The 27,205-nt window shown below is 40.1% G+C and overlaps 1 protein-coding gene across 1 annotated transcript; it reads right to left on the bottom strand.

Annotated features, from left to right (window-relative positions):
- Positions 1-1,756: 1,756 nt before the first annotated feature.
- Positions 1,757-27,205, bottom strand: slc17a7a (solute carrier family 17 member 7a). Its single transcript, XM_049562239.1, has 13 exons — positions 27,064-27,205; positions 11,379-11,631; positions 11,105-11,223; positions 10,872-10,986; positions 10,702-10,789; positions 10,430-10,516; positions 9,900-10,042; positions 9,588-9,737; positions 8,873-9,005; positions 7,645-7,755; positions 6,249-6,376; positions 6,087-6,156; positions 1,757-6,005 (listed from the first exon to the last, which is right to left on the bottom strand). The coding sequence occupies exons 1-13, from the start codon at positions 27,123-27,125 to the stop codon at positions 5,710-5,712; spliced, it is 1,755 nt and encodes a 584-aa protein (XP_049418196.1). The 5' UTR covers positions 27,126-27,205; the 3' UTR covers positions 1,757-5,709.

Raw genomic sequence — 27,205 nt, 5'->3', positions numbered from 1 at the left:
GGGGCGTAGCACCAAATTCTGGGCCCTGTACATAAGAAGTCTCTGTGGGCCCCCTGCCCTTCCTCTCTTGACCCATGTCTCTTTCACGCACCTTTTGATTATTATTATAATTTTTTACAAAGTCAGTTTGCTTGCTGGTTTAGAGACGAACTCTAGTGCAGGGGCAGATTAAACAATTTTGCACACCTAAAGGGGGAGAGGGGCCTCGGAGAGCTTCTACTGTCCTTTTTTAATACAAGTTCAGTGTTTCAATCGATTTACTCAGCCACTTTTAATGTAGCTATGGCACTAATCCTTTAGAAAAAAAAAAAAAAAAGTCCAAACATAACCAAAATTTAATTCCAGGCTTTTCGAGGCCCTCCCTCATGCCCAGGGTAATTAGTCCCACTTTCCCCCCGCTACGACACCCCTGATTATTAATTACAATACCATCAGTGCATTATTTGTGTGACTATGATGAATTACCACAGTAACATAATAACATTCATATAAAAATAATAGTATTATTAATACTGGTGATAACTGTATTATGTAGGAGCTCCTCTAACAACTGTTTCCTGGTGTGGAGACCAGTTTACCTCCACACTAAGGAAGACACCTCTTTGTTCATACCAAAGTCAAAACAAGTCACAGATGATCTGATTGTTTTTAGAATCACATATTTGGGTTCCCTGTGCTCAAATAACCAATGTAAACATGAACATAATTGTGTTTGTTGTGGCAGTTTACAGCTTGCAGCAGTTAAAAGTGCACTGAAAATAGGAATATTGAATATAAAATGTGGTTTATAAAAGTAACATTTCTTATTGAATTTATCATATATATGTTAGGAATTAGGCATGATTGGTTTTTTAAAAATAGAGTGCCCTGAGTTCTAAAACTCAGAAATGAGTCAGCATTTTAGCAGGCCTGGTTGTAAATTTGCAGCGCGGGAATTCCCGACCACACTCTGCCTTGATCTGCCTTACAATGGTATAGACCATGTTGTGTTCAGTCTGCTTTCATTGCCATTAAGTGCCCCAAAATAAGTTACTGCAGGTTTAAGAGTTGTGTTTTAACAATGTGAGGACCAGTTTACCTTAAGATATGTTAATACCAGAGTTAAGACAGTTTAAGGCTAACCTGAGGATAATGTATGTTTATCGACATCTAGTGGTCAAAGTGATGAACTGCAGCACTACGTCAAAAGTCAAAGTAGCGTCAATGCAGAAATGATTGTGCTTATACTTCCGGTGTATTCTTTCAAAAATAAAGACCATAGCGAAACCCTTAAGAACGAAATAACAGCAAGTATGTTGAGAAGCAATATAAGTTATATTAATAATATTTAGGAATATAAATAAATATCCATTTCAAGCACTTTTTTAAAGGTTTACTTACAGTTGCACTACATTGAACACACACAAACACACACACACACACACACACACACACACACACACACACACACACACACACACACACACACACACACACACACACACAGCAGGCATCATGCCCAACCCTCTGGTCGGTCATCCTCACCTCCCTTGTCTGTGACGTCCATGTTTCTGCCTCACTCTCCCACTGAGTGCATCTGCTCTCCTATCTAATCTTTGCCTAAAATCACAGAGATAATCCTGCATCCATCTGTCCTGAGAAAAAGACAGAGAACTGACATTGCGCTCATGATGTAGGCCTAAAAAAAAAAAAAAAAAAAATCAACACTAATTTAATGTGTCATCATGCTGTCAGTGATACATCCTAGTGACATGACTGTGCTGAAATAGTGACCTCATTTTAAATCGCTTAATTTTTTATTATAGACAAGGATATCATCTCACATTTATATCTTTTATACATAGAATATTTTCCACATCTCTGCATGTTTAAATATGATTGTTTCCTTTTTTTATTTTTACACTTTTTCCCACCACACATTTCATCAAGAAGGAGGAGGACAACATTGGAACAGCCATAAACTGAGACAAAGAGAAACTTGATTAAAAATACACTGATACAACATTTAGAAATAAAATTGTTCACAGGAATAATCATTCATGTCTTTTAGACACTTCACCCAAAACAAAATTTGCCTTAATCACTTTCAAAAATAATTTATTGACATACTAACACATTTCACCATGAAACCCTCATTTGAACCAAATAAATTCTTTTTAACATTCCAAAAGAGTATTTTCTCACAAAAGTGAGCTCACATCACAAACCCTCTACACGTTAAAGAGAATTAGATTCTTGATCTGAAAAAGAGCTGTCTGCAAATGTACTTTTTAATAGATAAGTAAAATAAAAAAACACTGTGTGTTGGCATGAGCTGTGAGTACATGCAGAGGGCAAAAGTTGTGTGTGTGCATGTTTGTGTGTGCATGCACATGTTGTTTCATGTATGTCGGCTCTATCTACTGTATGTGCCAGCGCAGAAAAATGTACTGTGCAGCTTGTACAATGCGACAGTTCCTCTCCTGTATGAGCATGTTAGTGTCCTCTGAGGAGAAGCACCTCTGGACTCCATTACCCAGCTGTCAGTGTGTCAAGATGAAGAGGGTGCTGCATTTAAAGGGCACGAGAGGAGCTGATGTGATTGGCCATGATTGTTACCAAACGTTAATACACCCTTTGATAATGGATTATAATAGACTCTTCTTGTTTCCATGGGTGCGCTTCACACCATACAGCCATGTCAATACAAAATAGTGTGCCACCACTCCCTCTGCACTCTGTGCATGGTGCATTTGACTGTGCTTGCATAAAATTAGCACCCTGTGTGTGTGTGTGTGCGTGTGTGTGTATGTGTTTGTGTGTGTAAAAGGAAGAGAGGGATGGCGAGATACTGCACTGCTGTGCTCATTAAAACATGCTCACCGCACAATGTTTCAGCACCTGCACCCAACACAACAACACACTCACTGTCACACACACAGACACAAAGACAATCTGAAAAGCTCTGACCCACCAACTCAAAAGTGGCTGTCATTTAGATACTAAAGTATTGAGGCAATTAATAGACATAGGTATTTGAATTTTAACAGCCACTGGAGACTTATTTTTGAAATTCAAACATCACTGAATTCATAGCATTGAAGAATTTTACTTAGAAAACCATGTATCTGAATTTGTTTGCGCTGTAATGCCTCTTTGAAATTCAAATATGACATTTAATTTTTCTTACTGCTCACAGATTCAGATCAAAGAATTCAAGTTTCATAATTAAAAAAAATAGATTCAGGTTTCTCAAATTTGACTGGTCATACTCAGATATAAAAATTCAGTTCAACATTGGTTAATTCGACTGGTCAGAACATTCAGATTTGATTGCTTATCCTGTCCTGGATGTTGCTATTTGAGTTTTTTAAAATTTGTTTTTTAAACTTTAATGTAAACTGAATTTAAGCATTCTGATTTTTTTCAGTCGAAATGTTTTGTTCTCAGTTTCTTTTTGAAATCAAAATATGAAATGATTTGCAGTTTCACAAATTTAGATCCAAAAAACAACACAAAACACACACCCACATACACACAGATTCAGGGTGCTCAAATTCCTTCCATCCATCCATCCATGTGCTTATCCGGGGCCTCTGCTCAAATTCAGTTGGTCAAATTTAGAACTAAAGATTTAAGTTGAAAATAAATAAATAAATAAATAAATAAAACAGGACAGGCAATCAAGCCTGAATGTTTTGGCCAATTAAATTTATGCAACCTGAATCTGTTTTTTCAAAATTCAAATATTTATATCTCTTTTTTGCCTCCATACTGAAGATATTGAAACAGCATCAGCAGAGAGGAGAAGACAGAGAGCATCCTGTTAAATACAGGGAGGAAGACGGAGGGAGAGGCAGCCACAGAGACACAGAGAAAGGCCGAAACAGAGGCAGCACGTGCTGTGGTGTGCCTGGGAATATTATAACTGTTGTTCCATGCTGGTTACGCAGTGGAACAGTTCAGCAACTATCACACTCTACTTGTCATTCTGGGCCACCTCTCTAATGGGAGCGCACATACCAAATGGAAAGTCACAAATGTCAGATGATTACTCATCTGACCCATAAACGTGGCTGGACGTGACCTAGTTTGGTCAGACCCAGGTGAGATTCAGCTAGACACCACATGCAAGCGCAAAAACGCACCTTTGCACATTCCAGTGCGCGCACACACACACACACACACACACACACACACACACACACACACACACACACATAAAGGGGAGCCTGTTGTAACAAAAGCTTCACAGCTTTAAACACACAAATACAGACCGATACAACACCTAAGCACCTTATTCCTCTTTGACTCAATAGTTTGAAAGTCATCACCATGTGTGTGCATACTTCAATTATGCATTGCTTTGGAATCATAATGTTTGCATTGGCAAAGGGAAATTAACTGGATGCATCCAGCATCTGGATAAGATTGTCCACAAGGGGCCTCGCTCATAAAAACACATTAGCTTTTAGTTTGTGTATTGATTTTTTTTTATCATATGCTCAGTGTGATTTCTATCAAGGCTGAGAGCCTTGAGAGTAATATAGACTAGAAAGTGTGAGCAGTCCACAGACGTGACCTCACATTTTGTATTTAGTAGCTAAGTTTCAAAGGTGGGACCATGTCAGTTTTGCAAATCACAACTAAGTCTCAAGTCTTTGCACTCAACTCCCAAGTCCTAAACTTTGGGTTACGAGCCTTAAACAATACATAATGCACTCGTCACCAAATGTAATGCCATTTAACAACAGATTAATACTCTATTAAATTTACAGAAAGCATGAATGCTTTTTAAATTTGTACTTATTTGTTAAAACAGGTTTGTTGGAAGTGCTCCATCTGTTATATCTGCAACTCTTTTTTTTAGACAATCACATGGTTTTTGTAAGGGAAATAAATCATCTAATTTTTTTTCCAACAGGTGCTCAGTAAAGTATCGTTAGTTTTCCAGGATTCTCTCCTGCAACTTGATTGGATCTATTCATTATTATTAATATTAATTAGATCAGGGAGGCCATTGCCTAAAGTCATTAAATGTGTGACTTGAGTCTAACTTGATGTTATGGAACTAAAATACACACCACTAATAATGTTTTGGACAGCTCAAAACCTTTGTGTTTCCAAACTGAGGCCCCAAAGGTGCTTTCCCAGCAAAAAAAAAAACAACTAAATGTGTGGTTTACACATAAAACTTTAAATACAACACAATGCCAGTGGCTTGAGAGAATTGCTGTACAGGCAAAAAGCCCACCACACACACACATATACACACACACACACACGCACAGATAGAATCTCCTCACTGATGTTGTGGAAACAGAACTCCTGACCAATCACAACGAGCTCAGGAGCAGGAAGGAAGTCTGGAATATGAGTTCAGTTTTCGCTAATGAATACTGTGTGTGTTTGTGTACATTGATCACTCTAACACTTGCATGCACGTGCCTACACACACACAAACACTTGCACGCACGCACACACACACGCACGCACGCACGCACGCACGCACGCACGCACGCGCGCACACACACACACACACACACACACACACACACACACACACTGGAATGAATCAGATGCATACTTTTGATATGTGCAATCGTTAATAATGTACAAAAGCACACAGCAGGTCCATTCAGTGAAGCAGTGACTTTCTTACAATCCCCTTCCAAAAACAATCTTCCTCTTTTCTTTATCTTGTTTTTAAACTCGTATCATGTTGATCTTCTATGTCAGCTCCCTCTCCTCTTCTCCCCCGTACATATAAGAGTTGTATCCAGGTGGCTGCACGTACTCCTCAGACTTATCCCAGTCCGACACCCATCCAGAACCAGCTCCTCCTCCTCCTGCCCCTCCTCCGTTGGATCCAACAACTGGTTGGTTTATGGCCCCGTATTGCCCACCTCCACGGTAGAGCTCCTCTGTTTCATTGGCCAGTTCATCCTCATCTATAATACCGCACTTCTCCTCACTTGTGTCCTCTATGTCCGCCCATGCTTGCTTTTCTCCCGATGCAAAGAGTCCTAGGGAGAAACAAAATCTCATCAGCACTTTGAGGTCTTCTTCACATGCCTCACAAAACACTACATTCAAAGTCAGCATACCATAGAAAACCACTCCTCCATAATGAACGAGGGAAGCTATAAGGAAGACATACTGCCACTCTTCACGTGTCTGAAAAGTTGTAAAAAGGCATGGAACACAGGTGAGTTTGAAAGCTAACACACGGCATTATTAAGTTGATACAAGTGAATGTTTTCTTTTACCTTGTGTTTGGTCATGGCTCCCACTATGAGAGGACACACCATTCCAGATAGTGTTCCCACCCCGTTTGAGATGCCCATCAGTATGCTGGCATATCGAGGGGCGATATCCAAGTGATTGACATTAAACCCTGAGTGAAAGAACAAAGGCAGTGCACAACATTATATCCCCAGTTTCAAATCCAAATGTAAAATGTCTAACATGTTACTGACATTTTTAACAACAACATAGTAAAGAGACATCAATTAGGGAGATATTACTGTTGTTTTAATCATCATGATACCAAGTCAGCCCTCATCAGTGTAAAAGAATAATGTCATTTTCTTATGTTTTTGTGTCTGGCTAATGGGAACAACAATTTCTGAAATTGGTCCAGTGTTGAGTGAGAGTGCTGCAGCCAGCAGTCACAAAACAGGCTACAATGCAATCACTGGGGCATGTGTACTTTACTTTTTTTGAATGTACAGTATATCCACTAAAATCGCTTGTTTTTGCCACTGACAGGTTCAGATTATTACTATAAGTGTGTGACAACATTATAGAAGGCATCCCTACAGAGATATACCTTTTTCTTAAAGAGTAAGATCCTTTTTGTTTAACCAGAAACAGCCTTGACATTGCTATCACCAAACCAACCAAACTCCATTTAAATAAACAGTAATTTTAGCGTGTTTATAGCCAACATATTTTCACAGCAAATTGGGTGAATTAAGGGTTTATTTCAACCAAAGCAGAGTTGGTGATTGTTGTAACATTGGACAGACAAACCAAGTTTTGTTTTTGTGTGAACGAAATTTTGTTTTAATGACTTTGACTGAAGTGTGTTTTACGATGATAAAATTATTGTTTATTTAAATGAAGTCTGGTGAGTTTGGCGATAGCAATTTCAAGGCTGTTTCTTACTCTTTAACAAAATGGTCTGTGTCGGTAGGGATCCTTTCCATAACGTTGTCAGACAGTAATAATAAAAATCCGAGCGTGTCAGTAGGAAAAACAAGCCTTTTAAGTGGATGTACAGTGTCGCTGCACAAATGCCCCTTGTGGTTACATTGCCCCATTTTGTGGCCTCTTGCTAAATATTGGACCACTTTCAAAAATTGTTGTTTCCATTCACAGTCACTTAGACACAAAAACATGAGAAAAAGGGTCTGGGTTGAAAAATACCCAAGTTACCCTTTAAAGGAATAGTACGACATGTTTGGAAATACACCTACTTTCTTGCTGAGAGGACGCTGATACCACTCTCATGTCTGTAAGGTAAATATGTTGCTACAGCCAGCAGCTGGTAATCTTAGCTTAGCATAAAGACTGGAAATGACAGTTTGGTGTTTTACAGGGTCTATATGCTGGACTATCTCTTGGCTTGTACACAGCATGCTTGTTTATAACGTCTCTCACCTGAGATGGCAAATCCACTGAAACCCACAGCGAGGACCAAAAAGGAAATGGCAACACCTTTTGAATGAGAGTATCCCACCACCAGCAGGAGGGTGGCCTCCATCCCAAAACCTGAAACATGTAAACACATCAAAAACTAACACAAGAAGGAAAGAATGAGGTGAACTATTCACAAATCTATACTCTGTCTCAACAAGCAGTAGTCACCTGTTCTACAGTAGTGACTTAATTACGTTAGTAATGGTACATGTGTTTATGCACAGGGAGAAGAAAGACTGATGCAACCTTTAAGTTGTGCTAAAATATTAATAGGACTCCAGTACTGGCAGCTGCGGCACTCCAAACCCTCTGAATGCCAGTTGCTGGGTGAAAGGCACCAGGCAAATGATGTAACTACATTTCAGGAAAATGATGGCAATCACTAACAAATGCACTTTTGATTCAGTAAATTAATGAATGAATGAATGAATGAATGAATGAGTTTTTTTTAATTTTGGTGTCATTGCATGGAAATATGCTCAGCCTGCATAAACCAGGACCAGAGCCCAAACATATTTTCAGACAACACCAAACAGAGGACAAATGGAACAGAGCAGCAAAAGCATAGTACATTGACCAAGTTCATGGATCGCTCACAAAGGTATTTACTGAGTAACACTGAAAAAAAACTAGTTAAACAAATTTTCTTGCCTTCTTTTCCAGGCTTTTGCAACAAAACTGGCAAACTCAAACATATCAAAACTAAATTAGAAGATGTCACGGTTTAGAGGAGGCATTTCATGCAACATTAGCTCTCTTAAGCCACATAACTCACATTCTCTGTTTTCCTCCTGAATATCGTTTAATCACCAAACCTCAGTGGCCAGAGGAAGAATACCAGCTCTCAGGTGTGCAACTAAAGATCTTTGGCTTCTAGATAGGTGAGATGTTACATCTGGTTCAGGGCAAAACTTCTGTTTTATAAGCACATATGTCCATAGTTTAGTTCGTTTACATTTTGTTTTGTATTATCTGTGTTTCTGCTGATCAGAGAGGATGTTGAACTCCATTTATATGTTGCTTAATTTGTAAAATTCTTCACTACAGCAATGGCAAAATGCCATCTTTTTGTTCCAGTGTGCAATTCAGTTTCTGCTCTTTCATTGTCTTGTGCTCTCTTCCCTTCCCCTTGCTATCATTCCTCTTTACCCTACTCCAGCTATCACCCACTCCTGTTTGAAACTCTCACCTCCACAGTTCATGAGCTTCCTGACGTTGGTGGTGGACATCAGGTTGTGGGTTCTCAGGTAGTCTGCCAACTGGCCTCCAACAGGCACAATGATGGTCATCACCAGATGGGGCAAAGCTGACACCATGCCCACCTGAAAGAGGAAAGGGGGAGAGCGTGAGAGATTGTTTATGTGCAAGTTAGAAAGAGACACGAGAACATGTTTTCATTCGAGTATTAGAAACAATGACAGGACGAATGTTGAAAAAGGATTGAAAACAATAACTCAGACCTTTTAACGTCCAATCTTGCCCTGTGTCAGAAAACAGCCTTGTCCCAGACAAGAATTCACAACTTCAAACAATTAAAAAAAGGCGAGGATGCTGCTCAAGAACTAGTAAGCTTTTTATTTTATGATAAATTCAATAATAAATCCAATCAAAATGTGTCAAAGTGAATATCATATCAAGCAGCACAAACCTAAAACTTTCCAGATAAAGTTTAAATAAATCCTTTAAAATGCTTAAGGCAGCGAGTGCAAAGTTATCTACAACAACGAGAGGCTGAAAAATACTAGAATTTTCCTATAGCTCCAGTTGCAGTGCCTTTGAGCACCCTCCAATGGCTACAGCAGATGACTGTAGCTTTGGGCATTTTCCAATTGATAGAAGACATTTCTTAAAAACCCAAACTACAGCTGCTGGTCTTTATAGCTGTATACATGATACAATCTCACCTTGCTGATCTCAAAGCCAAAGACTTCTTCAAAGTAGGCTGGCTGGCTGATGAGCAGCAGGTAAAAGGTCCAGCTCCTGCAGAAGTTGGCCACAATGATGGCGTAGACTGGCATGGAGGTGAAGAAGTGTCTCCATGGAGTTTTAAATTTCTGCCACCAAAAAGGAATAAGATATTACTAGGATCCGCTGACTTCACTGATCAAGAGATAGAGAGTCAGCCGAGTGTGAATGAACAATAGTTTGTGTGCAAGTCTGAGAGATTTCCAGTGTTAGATTGATTTGTGACACATGAACATCATACAGGGCCCTACTTGGAGAGGATTAAGAAATGCTGCAGACTCTCCGATTGCATCTTCAATGTACTTCCTCTCCTCTGGTGTGATGGTGGGATGGGCTGCGGGACTCTCATATGACACCAGAACCCAGAACAGATACCAGAATATCCCAAAGCTGCCTGGGAAAGGGAGAGAAAGAAAGAAAAAAACAGATATGGGTACAGCTGAGAAAGAGCAAGAGAGTTCAAGGGTACAGAACTGAGAGAAAATGAAGACGAAGCTACTCAGACTTCCCTCCAGGTTGCTGTTAATATTGCAGCACTGTTAATTAACAACATCAGAGGTAGGCTGGCAAGATATTTTGATTTTAAATACTTGATGCAGACACATATAGTCCTTGAGATTCACATAAAAGCCATTCAAACCTTTCAGTCTTGAATGTGAGCAACAGAAGCACACTTGCTGATTTAGAAACATTTTCATCTAATGTATGTATTAATGTATTGCCTGGCTGAGCAGTCATAGTCCTTCAGTCAGCAAACACATTTGAATATAAGGATACTAACCATAGACATAGAATACTGAAGGCCACCCAGTGTATTGCACCAGTATCCCAGCTAAAGGCATGGCCACCACCGCCCCTGCATAGGATCCTAAGAACAAATCAAACATAAAGCAAAAAGAAAAGTTATTCATTTTCCCTATATACAGTACATTATATGATTTATATGCCTATTACATATTGTGATATATTGGGCATAGAATGTATACAGTTTCTTTAATTCTCAAAGTTTCTGTAGATATTGAGTTTTAGTGTCAGTTAGGCATGAAACTTTACCACAAAAGGCTGTTGTGGCTAATCGACTTCTTTCAAGAGGAGGCGCCCACTTGGCCCAGATCCCGTGGCAGGCTGGGTATGATACACCCTGTAGGGCATGGCACAGTCAGGAAACACTCATGCATGTAGTCTCACACAGAGTCCTGTAAGCACAAAGACACATACTGTACCTCAACAAGGCCCTGGCATATCCTGACCAGTATGACGCAGCTGTAATGGCAGCGAGCAGCAGATGGAATCAGCATGTTGAGAGTTGATGTGGCCACTATGGCAAAGCCAAATACTCTGAAACACACAAAAGACAAACAAACTTCCTCAGATTCATAAATCAACCTCTTTATAGTACATCAGATTACAGAAATGCCTATATCAGGGAAGACACTGTAAACTGGAAGACATTCACCTGTTGGCTGCAAATTTTTGACATATAAAGCCACCCGGGATCTGTGTGACGATGTAGCCCCAGAAGAAGGAGCCGTGGATCATCCCCACTGTCTCAGGATCCCAGGTGAACTGTGCAGCCTGGAGAAACGAAGATATATGACTGAAACTTAACTTTAAGGTTCAGACACAGTCATATGAGCAGAAATAAAGCAGATTATTGAGAAACAGATATAAACCCTAAAAACCAAACAAGAAAAGTCCAAAATCTTCTGAATTTCTGCTTTGCCACTTACCACAAGTACTTCCTTGTTGCCTTTGTAGACAGTGTGGTCATTGACCATGCTTACAATGGCCACACCCAGGTTACACCGGATACCAAAAGAGATGCAGAATCCCAAGCCAGACAGGATGGCGATGATGTACCGCCTCGGTAGGCCAAAGCAGGTACAGTCCACCACCGGCAGCTCCTTCTCCTCCACCAGCTCAGGGCGACCCTCCGCTGACAATTCAATGGTTTCTCCATTGGGCTGCCGCTTCTCAATCAGCCTGAGGTGAGATACAAAGAGAGATTATACAGGAGGCTAGAACTACTCAACTACATGAAAAAAGTAATGCATTTTGGGTTTATTCTGTTGGTTTACACAACACTTCAACATATGTTTGCAGTGATGGACCCAATCCAAGCCGAACACAGAGGAACAGGTTAACACTGAAGCTATCATTCATTTATACTACTGATTCTTTAAAACAGCCTGATTGGGATGATCTGCTCTAACAGTGCAACACTGCAAGAATCCATTATGGACGTAATTGTATTTGTTGTTATTTATAATTCGCTGATACATGCAAAAGCTCCAGCTGCTCATTTAAAAACTCAAATGTAGATTGGCATTTCCTTAAAAAACCAATCAGACACTCCTCGGGAAAAAGAGGGGAGAGGTGACAGTGAGGAGCTGATGCACACGTCCTCTGGGGACAAAAAAATTGCGTAACATAGAAACGGTGGCTCAAAAGGGGATTTCCTGAGAGGGTGGGGGACATTTCTAGTTCAGGTGAGCCATCTATGCTTCAAAAAGAAATCTGTTGTAAAAGCTTGAAATACAGGAAACATGGTGGTCTGGTGTCAGCAAACATCTTTGAGCAAAACAATGCTTTGCCGCTTTGCTTTGCTATTGCTATTGTCCACTTTGTCCTTTTCCATTCTAGTGAACACAATATCTAAAGGAATTTCTTCAAATTTGGCACAAAAATCCCCATTAAACCCTTGTCTTTTCCTAGATACTTTTCCTTGACCTTGATAGAAAACGTCATTAAGTCAGGGAAGGATGTGAAGGATAATTTATAAAGACAACCATGGTGCTGAGAGAATCTCATTGCCCTTACACTATGCACTGGCAGATGTAATTGACATGGGTCACTTGAAATGTTGCAACTGCAAGGACTTGTGGGCCAGCATTATTTCTCTTCTCTTTCGTAAAGAATGGTCCAGTGTACCCAATGCTGAGGGAGATAAGAAAGGAAGCACTGAAGGACTTTTAGATAGCATTTAGAAAATTCAACCAGCTCTTGTCATTGCTACCACTTTGATACTTTCGGGTCATTCCACTCAGTAAGGAACCTTCCTAAGCAAAAAAGTCGACCCAACTGCAGCCTTAGACTCAAGGATGAACTGATTAGATCTTGGTGGTCAAAGGTCAAGGTCTCTTGAACACTCAGAGAGAATTTCATTACATCTGGCAGAAACTTCCACTTGGGCTGTGTTTTATTAGTTGTTCAACATGCCCTCGTTGACTACCCTCTGCACTTGCTCTTGGGGAAATCCCCACTGCCATCATAAGTGTTGTTGCATTTGTCTGAAAAACTTAAGTGAACTTGGTGAGATCGACCCACGGAGGGCTGAGGGAGCGAGTTTACACACATGGTTAGGTTGCAGTAATGTATGTAAAACTCATAAAACTGTTAAAACTGGTGAACCAGGAGAGATTGGACTCAAACGCACGACTCATGAGGCAGTTCAGGTAAGTAAATGAGTCTTTACTGGTCAAAAGGTTCGGTACACACAGGACGATAAGTAGAGGCAAACAAATCCAAAGGGACAAGGCAGAGGCAAAGTCAAAAAACAGGTCCAAAAAAAAAAAACAAGAGTCACAGGGAAACAAAAGGCTGGAATGTTAGACACACAAGGAGCTAAGACAAACTGGCACAGAGAGAAAACAAGACACACTGAGAGGCCATTTACACGTGGCCGGCTATTTTCATAAACGGACATTTCACCATCTCCGTTTTCAAAAAGATCTTCGTTTACACTTACCCGTGGATATATACACAAGAGCATGCCAAACATGTAAGTGACAGTGTAACGAGAAGCTCAAACCTTCCATATATCCATTGTCACCATAGCAACATAGGTCGCACTTTTGACATAGGCACAAGTTCCGGCACATACTGTGACGTCGGCTGCCCATAACTCCGTTTATCTCCATTTAGTTTACATGCAGACGCGCAACTGGAGTTTTCCAAAATCTCCACTCTGGCCGGAGTTTTTAGAAAGACTCGTTTTCAGAGGAGAAATCTCTGTTTGCGTGTAAACGAAGGGCACAAATGAAGGAAGATGTCTCCATTTATCAAAATCACCATGTACGTGTAAACGACCTCTAAATACTGTGGTGAGGGGAGGGATAACAAGGCACAGGTGAGGCTAATCAGGGCGGGACAGACAATCAGACACAGGTGAAGCCATCAAAAGGGAGGGAAAACACACAGGGGCAGGAAGTGAAGTGATCTGAAATGAGAGGAGATTCAACGTAAAATAGGGAAGAACATGAATGAATGAATGAATGAATGAATAAAAACACAACCTAAAAAACTTGAGCTGTGACACTCTCTTTACTTAAAACTGAAAGAGAAGATGAATCTGTGACAATAACAGTTTTGATAATCACAATACAGATCAAAAATAGAAATTTCTAAATCAGAAACTGATGCAGCTAGTTACCAAGTGCAGACATATTGCAATTATCTGCAGAAGACACCTTTGCCTCACTGAAATGAGTCTGCAGGTATTCTGGATCGTTTATAAAAAGGAGTGTAGTGCTACACCTGCAACTGGCCGTTGATGCATGATAGTTTGAGCTGAAAGTGCAAAAGAATAGGTGCATTCCATTTTAATCCCCCGCTACCCCTTTGACCACTTCCCCTCTGCTCTCCAAGTGGCCTCTGTGCAATGTATGCTGTTACGTAATACCAAAAGCTGATGTTAAGTGAATCAGGGAAAGTGGAACCACTAATGAAACACAGCCTTGGACTCAGGGATGAACTGATTAGATTTTGTTGGTCAAAGGTCAAGGTCTCTGTGACCTCACAAAACATGTTTTTGACCATAACTCAATAATTATTTTGCTAATTATTACAAAATTCAACACAAATGTCTAATAGGATAAAATGATGAAATTACAACATTTTATATTGAAAAGGTCAAGAGTCAACTTCACCGTGACATCATAATGTTCTGCAAAAACACTTTTCTGGCCATTATTCAACGTCATAACTCATTTCTTCTGGGACATTTCTTTCCCACTGCACAAAAAAAACAATAAATGCCTACAAACATCAGGCTTTGTATTCAATGGGAAAGGTTACATTCGGCATTCACTCCCAGGACAAATGCCTCTGCAGCAGTCATGGGTTTATCAGTTCCAGCTCCGATTGTCTTTGATTGGCAGTAATGGAGTTACAAAACCTAGGTGGACATGCTAATTTTAAACCCTTTGCCAATGCAACGCAATTACACGCCACAAAATACTGTCCATCTCTGCAGTGCTTGTAAATCATTCCAAACTTGTTCAGCACTGAGTTTTCCAGAGAGAGAGAGACTGAATAAATAAGAAATGTAAAAAAGAATCAACCACCGTGACAATTTCAGTGGCCTCCATGCTGCTTTCTACTGTTTATCAACCTGTTTTTCCGGCCTGCCTGTGACGTCAAACTTGACGCACACTATTTAAATAAACGAACAAAACAAAAACAGAAAGCCATACTCGTCTACTGCAGAGCCTTATACATAGCTCTTGGGTGTCCACCTTGAAACTGTGTTGATTGTATAGATCTTCTGTGCTGCTAGGCTGTAGCTAAGTGTGAAGCATACATATTTTAGAGTCTGTAGCTTTTTTGCAGCAACATCCATATTTGAAGCATTGCCTACTGTCATGGCTACTGCTCTGGGTTCTGTCCTGTTCTTCTGGTGGTCGACCACAAGCTCATTGGTTTTGCTGATATTGAGCTTTGGGTGATTGACTTTGCACGGTGTAATGAAGCTCTATATCAGTCTTCTGTAAAAAAAAAAAAAAGGTCTCTAAATGAAGATGGCGTGTTTCTCACTGGAAATTATTCACTGAAATGATACATGTCAATATAGTGATAACTTCCATTTCACAAAAAATACGCTTAATACCTTTGATTAAATTCCTTCAAAGTCTTCACTGTATGAGTCTGGACAGACGTGGATCTAAACTTCAGCTTAACTGGTTGGTGTTGGCATACAACATACAACCGTGAGGTGGTAAGTTCTAGTTTTTACTGCAGAGATTTTATCACACACACACACACACACACACACACACACACACACACACACACACACACACCCCTTCATGCAGACAACATACACCATGTTGGGGTCGTGTCTGACTCAGCACGTCCCAGTGTGTGGTAGCAGCTGTCACTAGCCGAGGAGCAGAGTTAGCCACGACAGCAGACTCCCCCAGTGTCTGCTCCTTCAGGACGCCTGAGACCTGCTGCCATACTGGTGCTGTTCAAGATGTCCACTCTCTGAGACGCAAACAGGAGATCTCTGGAGGCCGACATCTAACCACATAAAATTACCGAACGGACTGGCTTTTGTCTTTATGCTGTGAGGTTATTCACAGGGTGTGTGAGTGCAAAGACCAATTAAAAAAGAAAGATGATAAAAGTTGTGAAGAGTTGGATGTCTTTTAGATTGCCAATTTACTGAACTGCAAAATTTATCAAGAGAGTATGATCAATATTTGAAGTGTTATTTCTAAAAATACATCCATTCTGTCCCTTTAATTTTTCATCTAAAATGTTTTTTCTTTTTGTCAAACCAAGGAATTTCTGCATTTATATTTATATTTTATATTATTTCAGTTAATGATTGTCCTAGAAGAGACCAAAATTCTTGTTATTTTAGGCTGTTATGACCATTTTTGTCAAATGGCGAGTGTCACATTTTTTCCACAGGAGTCAAACAGAGAAGTGAGGAGAGTGGCCATCTGTGTAGCATAACCTCCATACTCTCAACAACACCCCCCACAAGTAAACACAAACCCACACAGACAGACAGACACACATGAATTCGGTAGACTCAAGTACATGCTTTCTGCAGATACATTTCTCCGATTAAATCAGGCAAGGTGCAGCACTTTCCATATGTTTTAACCTGAGTGTGTGTTTCTGTGTGAGTTCACAGCAAAGTGCACTCGGTTGTTAGCTGTCCACCTTCCATTGGGCTGATCCAGTTAGTCAGTGAGCTGGAGAATTATGCACAGAAACAGGCACGGTCACCACAAGCATTTGTTTCATTTGACGAGGATGGTTGCCATTTTAAAAACCTGTTTCAAATTCAAGCTTCAATACATTAACCAAAAACAAGTGTTTACTGCATTGAACGTGGCTCAGTGTTTCAAGCAAAGACGACTCATCTCTCTCAGCCTCTCAGCACATACTGAAACTCCAAGATAACTTATTCACGCACGCTAACACAAGACAAGTCAGACTCTGACACTGCTAAATTATTGATGTGTTTTTGGGTGAGATAAATAATTCAGTCCAGCTTTTACACCATAATCTGTCGCTACCTATCTATCTGTTCGGCTGTCTGCATATGTACACTCTGTCTCATCCAGCCAGTCGTTATATTTCTCAGTTATGCATGTGGATTTCACTCCCTCCCCCATTATCACACAGCAGACTCTGCATAATCTCTTTATACATCCGTGCTATCTGTCAATAGACAAACAAAAGAAAAGACAAGCCAATGTAATGATGTATAAATTTAACCTGGGGCCATCATGAGGTAGTCTGTTTCTTAAGTAAAACACAATGGGCAACAGAATACTTTGTAAAGCATCGTTTTGGAATTTGTAAGAGATTAGAGAGGCTGCATCCTCTCTCTCTCTCTGTCTCTCCCTCTCTCTCTTAATCTGTCACAACATTCAGATTAGGATTACAAAAATGATTTACTTCCGGAAATGAATACAGAAGGACAGACTAGGCGTGGTTCGCCATGCTTCTGCCTTTATCACGACACACTGGTTAGTTCATGCTGTCATCTGATTCAGTTTTTAGTCCTTTTGTGAATAAGACTGCTTTCATTTACATGCTGTTATTTTGTGTCTCAAATCAAACATTTATGATTTCTAACATGTCCATTTTTTGCCCCATTTGTTACAAACTCATCACATTTTTCTGTGTGGGTAAATATTCCATATTTCTCTGAGACATGACCTGTTTGACTGACTTAGTGGTGTGGACAAATGGGCTGCTGAGCAGTGCCAGGAAAGCTACTTTGAAAGTATAGTTTAGCAAGCTGCCAATTACTTCACACAGGAAGAAGTTGAACTACAGCAAAGCTACCCTATAGGAGAAATATAGTTTGGTTAACTAAAGCTAGAAAAGTAGTTCCAACAACCATGTAAAAAAAATAATCAAATAGTCAATGTACATGTGATACAAAATTATAATAAAATATAATACAAAAAAAGCCATGTGCCAGCAGAAACTGGGTTTATTGCAAAAAGTGCCCACTTGTTCACAAGTCATATATAACCCAAAAACTATTGGGCAAGAGCAAGATATGCCAGCTTTGTTTTTTTTTTTTTTAATAAAATGTCCATCAGTCAGACTCCTGCCCTCATACTATAGAGTCCAGGTGGGGTTAATGCATAGCCTGGTAACCTCTAAAATAGCATGCAACAACCTCTCTGGACATTTGGTAAAAAAAAAAAAAGCAATAATCAATACTGCTGACTAATTGTGGGCAAAGGGAAAGTAAATTAAAGTAGAGAAGCAATGACTAAATAAAAAAAGCCTTCCAATTTATGGCCCCAAATCGGTTTCAGTTTCAGTGGTTGACTAAAAAAAATGTAATTAACTACCTGAAACATGATACAAAAATTAATGTAGTTGAGCTACCAGCAAGCTGCAAAATGTTTGGAGAAGCAGGTTGGAGTCCGACACAAAAGCTAAATGATGTACTGCTGTAAATGGGAGCAACAGCAAAACATATTTTAGCCACCTAAGAAAAGTCGCACCTAAAAATCAATATCAGTTACACTGAATTTTCACTGCTTTATGTTTCCGACAGACAGTCCGCTCCACTGGGAACACTGTCAATGGCTTCAGTTTCCCATCTATGCTCTTATCAACTCCACCAGACTCTATTGACAAAAATGGTAATTTTAGCACACTGAACACAAGAGCTGCTGGTCTAGTGCTGCTTTGATCAGTTTGTGTTATTGTGTGACTTTGGTGAATCCGAGCTAACCCTTTTAAACGCCAAAGTCACACACGAAGGCCAACAAAATAACTGTTTGAGGCAGCAGTTGACCAGCAGCTCCTGTGTTTAGCAATATTCAATCTATTTTTTCCTCAATGGAATCTGGCTTTGTAGACAGCGATATGGCTTCATTTTCCTGTTGGACATCACTTTCTAACATTGAGGTGAAGCAGTGAAACAAACTCTTAATATAGCATGCACCTTAACTAATACTGCTTTTTTTAGGTGGGACTTTTTTTGGGTGGCTAAAATTCATTTTGTAGCTGGCCCCCTTCACAGCAGTAGATTGCTTGGTTTCAATGTACAACTCCAGCCTGCTTCTCCAAACTTGGGGCGTACTGACAGGATTATGTGTGATATACTGCCTACAATAAAGTACCCCTTACAACCCCACTTAAAAAAAAAACCTGAACTATCCCTTTAATAGAAGGTGCACAGGCCTCAGGACGAGGTGCTCCACAGTGAAGTAAACACAAGAAACAGATATGAAATAACCAATTCTGCAAATCAAAGCAAAAAGTTGATCAAAAAGCTGATGTGACACAAAGGAAGGTGTGTGCATCTTTTCTGTTGAATCAGTTGGCCGCTCGCTCTGCTGTCCTCTCTGTAAATGTGCTGACTCGCCCCCTGAGTGGAGCTCAGCATCCTACCTCCGAGTTAGTGAAGGTTGCAGGAGAATCCTCATTAAACCTGACGACAGATTGCAGCCTGACACCTACACATACGCTACCAGCTAACGAGGCTAGCCCACAGCAAAAATTACCGTTAATTACAGATGCTTCCCACTAAAGGGCAATCTCACTCTTGTGTGTGTAAGTGTCTCAAAATAGCTGACTTGCTGAGGGTCTCCCTCTACTGATATGGTGTTTTAATGTGTCAGTGAAGGTGTTTACTAGTGCTCTCACTTAACAAACAAACACAGTAATTAGGCTATAACATAAATCAGTGCTATCTCTGCCAGTATAAAACTTGTAGAAATGATAGGTCACTGAACAAGTAAAGGTATGAAACACAGAGAAAAGAAGCTCTGTCCCTGGACATTTGCCATCGTGTGGGACTCACAATACTGTGAGCTTGCACTCAGCTGATGTAACTTCTCTCGTTAGCATAGCGAGGACCTGATTGGTCTCAGCTGGCAACAATTAATGAGCGAGAGAGCATGAGCAGGCAGGAGTCCTGTGACCTCAGGCTCACTGGAATATCATAATTACAATAGTAACAGGCTCAGTGGAGACTCAGTAACAACTCACACGTCAAACTGAGCTCATATGTGTGCTTTTCGCCTGAGCACAAGAAACAAAGTTCAACATAAAACCTGAATAAACATCTGACATAAAATGTACAAAGTCAGTCAAAGAAATTTAGTCTAAAAGAGACTTAAACACTAGAGTTAAAATTCTTGATCTGATTAAAATAACTAAATAAGTGATTAAAGAACATCTTAAGTAGACCTAAATCAATTTGCATTTACACATTGAATATAGTGAAGTATTAAAAGGGCTCTATGCAAAATTCAGAGCGTATAAGTTATCTGGACGAGATCAACATGGAGGTGCTTGAGATGCCAGCTAATGGTGCTAACTCCATGCCCAGCTTACTGTTGTATGAGTGCAGTGCAGAGCGCCAGTGATGAGCTAGCCAGCGGGATACACACATGCACTAACATGCACGTGCAGCTGAACCAGCTTACCACAACAAACCACAAAGAAACTCAGATTACAGCACACACACAGAGGGAGCATGACTTAACTCTCCACTCAGGACACCACTACTCCACAACATCTGATAGCAAATAGTGGTTTGCTGCTATATTAATGCTCTGAATATCACATATGAAACCTTTCAGTGGGGCTAATACTCACGATTATTTTCATTTATCTACTGATTATTTTCTGGATTAATCAATTAAATGTTTTGCTTCTAAAACAACAAAATATTTGCACATAAAAAATTCCTACAGTCCAGGATGATGTAATATTCACACAGCTTATTGTCATTTCTTTAGCCTTTATTATAGGACAGCTCAAGAATGACAGGAAAAGGGGCAGAGAGAACAGGGATGGCATGCAGCAAAGGGCTAGAGGTTGGAACTGAACCTGCACCACTGATAGGACTTGGCCAATATGCACATGTTATCAGGCCACCCCTTCACACAGCTTGTTTTATTCCAGTGGTTTTCAAACTTTTTGTGCCCAAGGCAAACCTAGGGCCAACATCTCAAGGCACACCTGTATCTATATCTGTGCACAATAGCCTCTATGTGTGTTGTCGCTCTCCTCACGACATAAAAGAAAATTGCAATAATGATGATGTGTGGTTATCACAAAATCCCATGGCACACCTGGATTTGCATCATGGCACACCATTTCAGAACCACTGTTTTATTCAATTAACTGTCCAAAACCCAAAGATATTTAATTTGCTCTTTTATTTGACAACAAAATCCTCGCATTTGATCATCTGTAGCCAGCAAATTTTGTATTTTTGCTTATAAAAAAGACTTAACTAGTCAAATAATCAATTAATTGCTGCATCTTTTAAGCATTAATGTGCAACTCCCACCCCAGAACCCACGCACACACAGTAATTTCTCTATTAACCATTGAATATTTAATCATATATAACTCCTTAAATACTATTTCTATTTGCAGCGATTGTGATAGACCATCATTATTCCTTTTCATAAGGTGGTAAAAGGAGTGACAATCTGTCTGAAGATCACTAAGTTTTTCTTTTCACATTTGCTGTTAAATTGTGAGAAAATCTTCATTATTTTGCCTAATTTGTGATTTTGTGATAATAAATCAGCTATGACTAAATAACACGGTGACTCTCACGTGCTGGTTGGTGACCTGGGACTTTTGTTACCCTGTATATTAAATTCACAGAGTGTTCTGTGTAATCCTCTGATAAGAGGATGATAGAGAGGGAGAGGGAGACAGCGAGGGAGGTTGACAGTAAAATATTATATAACGCCAGACGCCCTGGTCATTATTTGTCCACATCGTATGCTGAATTGATCAGTTCAGTTGTGATGTATGTAAACTATGCTTTTCTTTCCTCATATCAGCCAACCCACTCTAGTCCTCTTGTCTAAAAATTAATTCTCCCTTATTTGTCCTCTGTTTGTAGGTCAGGTGATTGGATGTATGGGCGGTAGCTTGAGGATTTTGTTTTTAATTTTATATTGCGGTTACTTTGTCATTTCGAAAGTGGTGTCTCCCCCTTTCTACATGAGCCTCTCACTCTCCCTGAAGTGAACAGATTGGGTCTCGGTGGGACTGTGTCACCCAGGGAGACACCCTCCTCCCCATCCTGTCACACCACTTTTTTTCTCTCTCTCCTGTGGACACACACACACACACACACACACACACACACACACACACACACACACGCACAGACACACAACAGTCAAACACTCGCACGTGTGACCTTCATAGACGTTTTATCTAAATACTCACATAGTATAACTCAATCACTGTCTGAGTGCTCACTGCATCTGCACACACACACACACACACACACACACACACACTTTTACTACCTTTACTAGACAGCTAATGATGAGCTGCGCTGGGTCATAAGATATATTAAAAAACCTTTTCTCTCACTGTCTTTTTGCATCCCGTTCTGCAACGCACAAAGGCAGCATAAATATGAAACAACGAAGCATTACTGACATCATGGACACAAACAGCATCGCTGCCAATAACGGGGCATGCTGAGCAGCTGCAGCTGACTTTACAAACTGCCCAGCTCTGACACTGAGGGGACCCTTCGATGTACCTGTGTGCACATAGCAGGGCTGACTCAAATGCTTCGAAGCTGTAATCACTGCCATGGTAAGTGATGTCAAAATCTGTATCTGAATGCTTCAACTTTTGTTTTGTTTTTCACCACTAAAATGGCAGAGGAAATTGGGAGGAAATGGAAAGTGTCAGACACGAATGAGGCCAGTGTTGTCAGTGCAGCCATCGATTTCCGTTTCAAGCATTAAATTGGCAGTCCGATGAGGAAAAAGAACAGGTGAGATGATTCCACGGCTGCCAACTATAGTCAAGCACTTGCTTTGCATCTAGTGATGAGGCCCGACTTGCAGTGTTCAAGACATTGCTTGCAATAGTCCACCCTCCACCTTCTCTGCAGCTCGGATGCAGGTGGTTGACTACTGTATACGAATATGACCGATAACTTTTACCCCCCACCCCTGCAGGTCTCACTGCATCCCCTTGAAGCACTGAATATTCGCGGGTAATTATCACTGAAGCTTTTATTTAAAATCTGAAGTGTATTTGGGACAGCCCTAGAACGTAGCCATTTCCACACACAATGATACTGGCACAGAGTGTGACACAGTGGTATAGACAGACGGAAAGACATAAGATCAAGACAGAGAACACGAGACGAAGTTTCTAGGATGTAGCATTGTGGTGTCTTTTTAAATTCTTTAAGTCTCCGAAAGCATCCCAGATTCACTGATTAATGTTTTTCCACCTCAGCTACAATGAATACCCGCAGAGTCATCTTTGTGCAGTCCCAGATGTTAAGTAGTCATGTGTTAAAATGGATGTGGCTTTACATCAGACTTATTTTTTTTTTTTTATTATGAAAATAATTACTTTTGGTAAGGGTGTCCAGATATACAAGTATTGACAATAACTGTGATAATTAAAAATGAAATATTGGTATCATGTTAATAATGCTCATATGATAATATTGGTTAAATAATCTAGTGTCTCCTAAATAATTTCTGTTCTTGCCTTGTATCCCTCTCCAACTCCCTACACTTGTATTTTACATGAAATTGATTTACCAGAAAAATAGAGAGAAAACCCCCACGATAAAAAAAGTTAAAAACGACATTGACTGATAGCATTATCATTAGAATTATTTTCATGATGTCACATTTTCTATAGACATTGTGATAATATTGTCATTCTGAATTCTTTTGGCCACAAAAGAAGTGTAGTGAAAATTATTATATATATTGTGCCAGCCTTATCCTCTGGACCACAGGAACACCTACAGCATGTTGTGCAAAAGTGACTAACTGCAATATTAAATTTCATATTCATCAGGAAACCCCGCTGAGAAGTGAAGTCAAGAAGCAAAGCTGCTCTGTCTGTGGGTGTATTTAAAGTAATAATGCCAAGAACACAGTGTAATAAATAACACGACTGACAATGATTCTTAAATTGATGAGAATGCTGTAATTAAAATGATGCCAAATAATTTGCAGTTTGCCAAAGTCTGAATATCACAAAATGGCACAGGTTCATATCATCATTATCTGAATATTTCTTAGAGCACTTTTCAGTCCACTGTGTACAGTAAGTGAAAATGTAGCACTCCACCGCAAGTAAAATAGATTAAAAATGGATAACCTGTTATATTTTGTATGGCAAAGGGAAACACAAGCTTTCTTTGTGTAGCCATACAACCTTGCTCATGCAAAGAAACGCCCCATCCATTTAAAAGACTTTTAATAAAACAACATGTGGTATTTTAGCAAGATGCAAAATGGTATACTATTAGAAATAACTCTATTAGAAAGTGTAACACGCACTAAAAATAATGGTGAGAAGATGCTGCAGTGTGATTACCTTCATGTGATGTTGTGGAGCAGTTCCTTGGTACAAGGAGATGAATAGATGACATTTAAACATAAATTGTTGTTTAAGGAGGGAATAGTGAAAGTAGAAATGTAGAGTGCACTTGACCTTACAGTGAAGAAGTTTATGCTTACCTAGTGGAGTTTAATATAGAAACAGGAGATGCATTCTGATGGAGAAAATGTTTAAATAATAGATGAACTCCTGGCTGCTTTCATCAGGAGGGATTTTGTCTGTGAGGTGGTGAGATTGCACACAGACACACTCATCTATTCACACAGTGCAGGGACGCTCTATTCACACATAGATACATCAACACATGCATCTTCCTTGTAAATCTGAACTGAATATTCACTTTTCCTTTTCAAACGGTTGCCTGTACCTAACACTGTGGCCACATAAAGCCAGAGTTCAGTGGCTAAGCCGGGGAAACGCCCACTAAAACCAATCTGGATCAAATCTTATACATCACATCCCTCATAGCATCAGCTGCAGTGTTTGTTTGGCTCATGACCAGTAAGACAGAAAAAGCCTGAGATTTGCATGACTGTTAATCTGGGAGACCCCGATAGGCTGAAAGTTATCTGTGCTGGTGTCTCAGTGGCTCAATGGATGGATGGATGGATGGAGGATGGAGGATGGAGGAGGATGGGGAGGAGGAGGAGGGAGCGGCTGGAGGAAGTGACATGGGCTGGGATGGAGTGAGTGGGAGGGGAGAGTTTAGGGATTTGCGTGGCCCGACAGCTGGACTGAAAAACAGGCTATTTCAGGACGGGATTTATACATTTGGTTGCTACCTCAAATCCTGAGAGAGCGAAAGCTTAAAGCAATGGGTATTGCATGAGGTTCTATCAGTGTCTTTAATCTCTCATATTTTACTGAAATATTGTCAGCACAACAATCTGTGTTGCAACATTTGTATTGACATGCAATTTATTTACATATATGCAACACTAACATGTTTCTAAACAAGAAACTGCAATGATGTATGTTAATTTTTTTCTTTGAAAAATGACAGTGGCATAGACATAAACTAGTCGAGGTCAGCTTCTTCATCTCAAAGAGCCACTGTTTGTATCATATAAAGGCTGTCGAGGTGATACAGATTTCCTTTTGTCACTACAGGGCTGCAGAAAATGTCAAAAAATGGCAAAAATAAGACATTTTCTACAGTCCTAAAATTGCTTGTTTTGTTTAACCAATAGTCCACAACCCAAAGACAGCGGTGCACCATCATCAGAGGCACACAAGGCAAATGTTTAGGGCCCATCCAAAAAAAATGTAAGGGGCCCCAGGTATGGTACTTGCACCTTTTGCGATGACAAGGATAGGCTTGTCGCAGTAGTAAGTGTTACTAGGGTTTCACAGTATTCAGGCACACACCAATTACATGACCTACCCACCACAATCATCTTTTTTCTTTTTTTTTGTGAACTCCTAGTCGGACGACAGACGCTACGATTACCTATAAACCGAAAGCCGCAGCACGAGATAGCACGAGTTAGATTTCACTTATCACGTGATGACAGGAAGGAGAGTTGACCTACAAGATGATGGCAGAGGATTTGATCATAAAGTGGAAAGCAGGGGGCCTTGATGGGCTTCTTTGTCCGACAAGAGACTAGGATCGCCTCTGCCTAAAGATATTCAATCTGCTGTCTGGAGTAGGACAGAAAAGCTGGAAGTTGAATATATGTTCAAGATTTTTGCTAAAAAAAAAAAAAAAAAACCCCTCAAAAGATTAATCGATTTTAAAAACAGGTGCCAATTTAGTCGCTGTCGATCATCTCCTCGATTAACTGACTTATCGTTTCAGCTTCCTATGACTGAAGTGATTATAATTTTGGCTTTTTTGCCTCTTTTTTGATCACAGCATTGACTTTATTATATAAAATAAAGTTTTATGAGGTTACTTTCCTGGGTGAATTTGTGTAAATGTCATGGTTCATTGATCAAAGAAGTAACTTTTGTCAGAGGATGTCCTGAAATGTTTCAGAAGATACACTGGTAAACATTACTTCATGTGTAAAAAAACAGTAACGAAAAGAAAGATAGATAGATAGATAGATAGATAGATAGATAGATAGATAGATAGATAGATAGATACTTGTGAGTTTGGTTCCATCTGATCAACGCTCTCATTGAGAAAACGCACGGAAACATTATGTAACCACACTTACACACTCGTTTCAACCACCAATACACTCAATCCACTTTGAGCTGGGACAAATCTGACAAGAGCAAACAAACGAACAAACGAGGAAACACCAGAGACAACTACATCATCCTTGTTTTTTACAGAAAAAGTGTGCGATAATGCATCAAGCCACAACGAGAAACCCCTCTCTTGTCAAACATGCACATTGTAGCGAGCTCACTGCACTTTCACTGCACACTTTTAACACGATAACATCCCATATTTGACTTCAGTTGTCCTATTCTCCCCTAAATAACAATACACTATCCATCAAAAGACAGCCAAACAGTTTCTCCATCCCTGACGGCATTTTTCACCCACTTCTTCCAACCCAATCACTGTGCGCTGCGCAAAGCTGGACTTTTGCCTCTATATGTTTGTCTTTCAAAACCCAATAGTCGTCACTTTTCCCAGTTAAAATCATTAAGGAACAAACTTTTTCTGCCCTTGAGAGTCACTGTTTGGAGGACAGAGGATGGAAACCCGCAGTATGATGAACTGCTGTGTCCCGCAGAACAAAAATCAGCAAACGCGTGAAAAATGGGGAAAAGTCAGAGGTGGAGTCGGGAATATTTAAAATAGGTGTGTACCTGTGAATTTTCCCCAGAGTTTTGCCCGCGACCGCCTTAAACCTGTCTGGTCGGATCTCCATCCTTGCAGCTTCTTGACCCGGCCGGTGTGCTGATGTCCCGCGCGCCCTCCTGTCCTGTCTGAACGCGCACAGTCCTCTCT

The sequence above is a fragment of the Epinephelus fuscoguttatus genome, linkage group LG19 (assembly GCF_011397635.1).
Source record: "Epinephelus fuscoguttatus linkage group LG19, E.fuscoguttatus.final_Chr_v1".
Classification (NCBI taxonomy): domain Eukaryota; kingdom Metazoa; phylum Chordata; class Actinopteri; order Perciformes; family Serranidae; genus Epinephelus; species Epinephelus fuscoguttatus.
The sequence above is the reverse complement of the archived record's forward strand: the minus strand, read 5'-3'. Positions and strand labels throughout refer to the sequence as shown.

Excerpts from the sequence above, each read along its gene's own strand:
- slc17a7a (XM_049562239.1), bottom strand. The coding sequence starts at position 27,125 with ATGGAGATCCGACCAGACAGGTTTAAGGCGGTCGCGGGCAAAACTCTG. Across the intron at positions 11,632-27,063 it reads ACTCTGGGGAAAATTCACAG|GCTGATTGAGAAGCGGCAGC; the intron begins GTACACACCTAT and ends ATCTCACCTCAG. Across the intron at positions 11,224-11,378 it reads GCAACAAGGAAGTACTTGTG|GCTGCACAGTTCACCTGGGA; the intron begins GTAAGTGGCAAA and ends TCGTTTCTCCAG.